The following is a 6000-nucleotide window of genomic DNA, read 5'->3' as shown; positions in this document are numbered from 1 at the left end:
AACTCATCACACAAAGTCACCGATTGAGCCACACAGGCTTGAAGCACTTCAACTGGAAACCTTGAAGTTGAGACTACCAACCGGTAGTCATACAAAGCTTCCATGTGCTGGTTCCCATAGTCATATGCCACTTCCATGTGCCAGTTCCCATAGTCATATGCCGGTTCACCTTGAACAAACACACCGCTTCACTTTGGCACAAATGTCGGTTCTCACATATGCCGGTTCTCTCCTCTTTAGCATATTGACATCAATGACAACCTACAATGTCATTATGTCCTCATACCAGTTCTTATACCGGTTCACATAATGCCAATAGGCTTAGGATCCTATTGTGCTCACAAAACCCTAGGATCCCTAAAGCTCTTTTAGAGTTCCTCAGGCCTAAAGAATTTGTTGAAGATATCAAGATTGTTCACAACTGGGGTGATATATATTTGTACCTTGTCTCTATTGTGTTCAAAGTTTATAGTTTCAGAGGAACTCCATATTTGCTCCCCTATCAAGTCCCATTGAAGATAGGAATTGTAGAGGTTCTGAGGCAAATCAGAGGTTTGCAAGAAGAAGAATTAGCAAATAGGGGGAAAGGAACAATTTTACCAATGGTCACCATTGCACATTAATTTGTAATCACCAAGGGTGGTTGGAAACATTTTGATGATTTTTTTCAACCCTATAGGTTGTCTAATGTAATGGCAAGGTTTGCTGATCCTGAAGACTTCCTTAATTGCATGTTCGAGAACAGAGCCGTATGTAAAGGTAGAGCACACCAGTTTCATTTTCCTGAGGACTTGATCAGAAATGAATTCAATCTAGATGAACAGGAATTGAGAAAGGAGAAATGGATAGCATACAAAAGGGCTCTTGATTTTATCCACCAATTTGATATTGGTTATGATCCTTGGTCTAGTTTTACTGCCTTTGAGAAAAAGGCTAAATCCTTGATACTTTATTTTAAAGATTTAATGCAAACCTTAAAGGAGAAGAGGGAAGCTATATTGAAAAATGACCCTGAAAAGGCTAAGTTGGTTCTAGCCAAGCCTGCCTTTGCTAAGGCCATCCCTCAAGGTGAATATTTGATGCAAAAGAGGCCATAATATAGTGTGCTAGTTCCAGTCAGGGGTGATTCTTTTACCTCAAAAGGCAAAAGAGAAATAGAAGATGTAGTGGAAATCCAAGATTCCCCTAAAAGGCAAAGGGTGGGAAAAGAGGTACAAATAGGGGAGCCTTTATACCCTCCATCCCAATCCCCAATCCATGTCGGAGATGAACATGCAGTGGCTGAGCAATTATTACAGCTAGGAAGTCTTCGGGAGATTTCTTGTACTTATGAAGAAGTACAAGAAGGAATGCGTGAAGAACCACCAAGTGCTAAAATGGACTTGATTGTAGAGGAGTTTAAAGGAAAAGAGTTAGACCCTATCATCAAATAGGCTAGTGAGGAATTCCTAGCTGATAATAATTTTGTTACAACAAGACATTTCATGCAATTTGTTTGGAGACAAAATATAGAACAATTCAAAGCAAGATGTGAGAAGAGGAAAAATGAACAACCCCACAAAGATGCATCTGTAGTGGAGGAAGAAGTAAAAAAAGAAATGATGACAGAATTCAAAACCATTACTCCTAAGCAAGGGAGAGAAATGGTAGCAAAAGCTAGTGTACTAATTCTCCCTAAGTGGGATATAACAGATGCACTAGTGCTTGGAGCAGTAAGGAAAGAAACAAAGTCCTTGGAAGGAGTGACATTTAGCAAGGACCATGATGATTTGGTCATGTGGTCTCTAAGGAGGGATGAGAGTGGAAAAAGGAAGGACACTTAAGAGTCCAACTACCTTGGAGGTATAATTGTGAAAAGAGTGCAGGACACGGGGGTAGTAGAAGCTACCAACACAATTTTGGAATCAATAAAATTCAGTGTGGTAGTAGGTGAGAAGGAAGCTAAGGAAAAGGTTGATCTTCAGGTAAAATTGGAGATGATTGTAAAGGCTTATAATGAAGCCAAAGGGGAGATAGCCCACAAGGATAGCATCATTGCCAAGTTGAAGAATCAATTAGCAGGGCAATACCAGAAGGTGAATCTTCTACTTTATTGATTGCCTCTTCTCCAGCAAAACCTCCACCAACTAGTCTAATCATTGAATTTCCCCCTTCTTCTATGACTTTTGGTTTTGAATCAATTGAGACCATACAAGATGAAATGGAAAAGTTGAAGCAAGCTCAGGCCCTATTTGCAAGTAAGTATGAGGAAATGGTCAGCAAGACAATCTTGAAGTTTGCTGACACAATAGGGGCTTCTATTGTGCACATTTATATGAAAATAATTTTAAACAAGTTGATTGATCTGAAAGAAGACAAGGCTACTCTGGAGCCAATTTTGAGTAAGTGGATGCCTAGGGAGGTGGACTAGGAACTCATGTGTTCATCTTATGAAGAAGTAGAGGCTGATGCCAACATTAAATCCACTTGTGAGTTAGTGAAAGGCATGACCAGGTTAGTAGAGGGAAGAGTTGGTGTAGAGAGAAAGGCCAACTTGTACATAAAAGAATATGCTAACCACAAGTTTGAACAGTTTCCTCAGGGTTTTGTTAGTTCAAGTCAGTTGAAAGATGAAAATGTCTCACTTGATGAGATAGGACATAACTTGTCCCAATGGATAAATGAAGTCATCAATTCAGATGACACATCTTTATTTATTTGGACAATTGAAGAAATTGAAAAAATGAAGTCAGATTATGGTTTTTTGGAGATAGAGGTTAAGCAATTAAGAAACACAAGGAAAAAGTTGAATAAATTGAAGAAGAAAATTGTTAACTTCTCCTCGCCTGGTGATGACGTGTTCCAAGAGTGGAAAAACAAGTATGCAGTGCAAGAAGTGGAAGTTCAAGAACAATTAGAAGATGTTGTAGCAGAATAACAAACTTCAAAGCCGTTAGGAATGAAAATGGTTGTAAAAATGTTTTCCTAGGAAAGCCAAAGCTTGTTTTGCATCCATATCATTATAAATGGATACCAGGACTTTAGGAAAGGACATCACAAGAATTTGTAAAGAAACTCTATTGAAATATATCTACTATTTTCTAGTTCTTTCAGAAATCACCTTGAGTTATGTAAGATTTTCAAAAAATGAATATTAATATATAGACCAAAGCTTTTTTGGGCCTAAATCTTCATTGTCTTCTTGTGTGTATTCATTTATTTACTAGTTTCTTTTAAATAATATAGGGTTATTTGATTGAATAGGGTTTACAAGGCAATCTTACAGATATGTTTTAGGTTTTTCTCTCAAGGAGGGGATTTAAATGTACGTGAGACCATTCTGTTAGTAAATCAATTGTTTTCCACTTGAATTTGATGACTGGGTTTTAGAATAGAGTAAAGACTTATATATATGTCAGGCATATATTAGGTTGATAAAGCTAAAGCAATGAAATGTATGTGAATGTTCAAATTTGGAATTCTTGTTTTGTTTGGGTGACTTTGTAGCCTGGAATATGCACTGATATCATTTATGGAGTTCTTCTATTTTCCTTGGGGTCAAGACTGAAAATGAATGCATGTTTCTTTTTAGTTTTTTATATTATTGAGGTGACGAGGTTCACAGGTTTCTAACACTGGTTTACTATGGATCTTATATTGAAATTTGTGAAAGTATTCACAAGAGGTATACCCTCCTAAGCTTAGGATCAACTTAAAGTGTAGAAGGTTTTGTAGAAACATTGTTATATGTTATTCTAGAGTTCTATTTTCTTGTCCTCCTCTCCATATGCAACAGAGGCTTTGAATTTTCTTATAGAGGGGATTTGGAAAATAAAAATTGAAGAACAACAAAAGTGGCGACTCTGCTAGGGAAAGTCATAGTGTGAATCTATATTGCAGATCTAGTGCTTGGATTGCCTTAAAGTTTGTTCAAATTTGTGTGTGTTCAGTCCTTGTAGCGGGCCATTTTATCCCTGATCTTTGTTATTTCTCTCTCTGAAGAGCTTCTTGTTCTATAGTCTTCTACAAGTGATTTGTCAAGCTTGTTTTCTAATTTTCCTATATTTTTGGGTCGTGACTCTTACATAAAGTAACCACTGCTCTTGAATAAGCGTAATTCATTTTAAAGAAAACAAGAATAATGCAAAGAGGAAAAAACACTAGATCATTCATGAGGAAAAATCCTTAAGAGACGTTGCAAGAAGGATTACTTGAGCAAGCATGAAGAGGCCAGAAAAGATCAGTTGCACATGAGCCATCTAGTGCTACCTGGATACAAAAAGGCATTCATATGAGTAAGTCATCTAAAAGACCCATATATGTGAATTCAAATTCTACTTCTTGTGAATCTAAGCAAGACATTTTGGGTTTTCATTTTGGTTTGTTTGGTAATAATGAGGATGTCCAAGTTTTGAGTCAGAGGATTTTTCATGCTAGTTTATCTGGGAAGGATAGAAATAGTTCTAATGTTAAGATGGACTCTGTACCAAGAACTGTAGATGGGAATATTAGTCTGATTAATATCAATCAAGTCAATATGTCAGATTCTAAAGAGATGTTCCCTAATGAAGATAAGGTATCCCAAGAAATTGAGGCTCTTAATAGAAGAGTTCATGATTTGATCTCCTTGAGAACACAAAAAGAAGCAAATAAAGAAAAGGAAGTTAAAGCTAAATTGATTGAGAGAGATAGGCTTTTAAGGTAGATTGTTGATCTTGAATTGTTCACCCAAGAGAACACTAAGAGTGAGGATGAAGGTCCAGTCATCAGAGAAAATCTGACTGGAAAGATCAACCCTGCACACAAATTTGTTGTACAACCTAATAGGGAGGTTCTCAGTGACCCACAACCTGCTAGAAATAATGTTGACAAAGGAAAATAGAAGTGCATGGAAAATGGTTCTAGGTCTAAGAATACAATAGAAATCTCTCATCAATTATCTGCACATGAGAGATAGAGACAAGATGAGGAAAGAGAAGAAAGATCTGCAAAGAGAACTGGAGAAAGCTGAATTAGAAGCAGCCAATCAAGAGGTTAAAAGAAAAATTAACTATCTAAAGGCTCCCCCCATGATCTTTCCTTGAATAGACCCAAATAAGCTTTTACCTTAGCATGCCTCATTTCCTCCAGTTAAAATTCAGTCAACCCTGCCTGTGAGTACTATTCTAGTTAGACAAGTCCCTATTACCAGTCAAAGTAACCTAGTCCCTCCAACTCATGTTCTTAATGTGAGAATGAATCTGAGTAACAACCCTACTGGTAACTAGTTTCAGAGAAGACTCATTAATTTGGAGTTATACAGACAACTTTTCTTTGAGGGAATCTCGAGGTACCCTAACCATGTTCCTACCGAATTGAGGGACAGGCTTCACAAGTTTGCTAGCAATAATGCTATAAGTGTACAAGAGCACTTAAAATTGTAAGTAGGAATTGTAGAAATCATTAGAGCAATAAACATTAGTCTAGTTCAATCACAAAAACTCAATTGCAATGATCAATCCTAAAAACACTCAATAAAGACATGAAAACAAGACATCAATTCAAACGCAAACAATTGCAAATGTCTCTTTCATGTGGCTCCATTGTCCTTCTTTCTCCTTCAAATAGCTTTTGTTTGTGGATCTCACCTACAAGTGCATACACATGAGATGAAAGCAAGGTTGACAAGATAGTATGACAGCATAAGGGTACTAGAAGCGTGATTGATTCGACCAGGTAGTAGGGACTTTGATTGAAGAAATTCATCCAATTTATAGATAAATTGGAGAAAATACAAGATTAGCATGAAATTGATATTAGAGGCAATTGATTTCAAAATTGGCACAATTGAGTGGAAAGAAGAAGGTTATGACACCTTCTATGTCATGAATTATGACATATTGCCAATGCAAAGGGTAGAGAACTAGAATCTTATGACATCTTGCTATGCCAAAAGTATGATGCATGAGAAATTCATGCTTCCATTGAAGCACAAAAATAGGGAAAGACTAGAGAGAAATTAATTAGGTGGAAATTGAAATT

At 36.8% G+C, this 6000-nt stretch overlaps 1 protein-coding gene across 1 annotated transcript in view; it reads left to right on the top strand.

Annotated features, from left to right (window-relative positions):
- Positions 1 to 4453: 4453 nt before the first annotated feature.
- LOC131860048 (uncharacterized) overlaps positions 4454 to 6000 on the top strand; it is a 126220-nt gene continuing 124673 nt past the window's right edge. Inside the window, exon 1 of the mRNA XM_059214402.1 lies at positions 4454 to 4555. Coding sequence (XP_059070385.1) covers positions 4454 to 4555 — 102 coding nt within the window. The remainder of the gene's footprint in view (positions 4556 to 6000) is intronic.

This window comes from Cryptomeria japonica, chromosome 11 (genome assembly GCF_030272615.1).
Source record: "Cryptomeria japonica chromosome 11, Sugi_1.0, whole genome shotgun sequence".
Taxonomy (NCBI): Eukaryota; Viridiplantae; Streptophyta; class Pinopsida; order Cupressales; family Cupressaceae; genus Cryptomeria; species Cryptomeria japonica.
The sequence above is the reverse complement of the archived record's forward strand: the minus strand, read 5'-3'. Positions and strand labels throughout refer to the sequence as shown.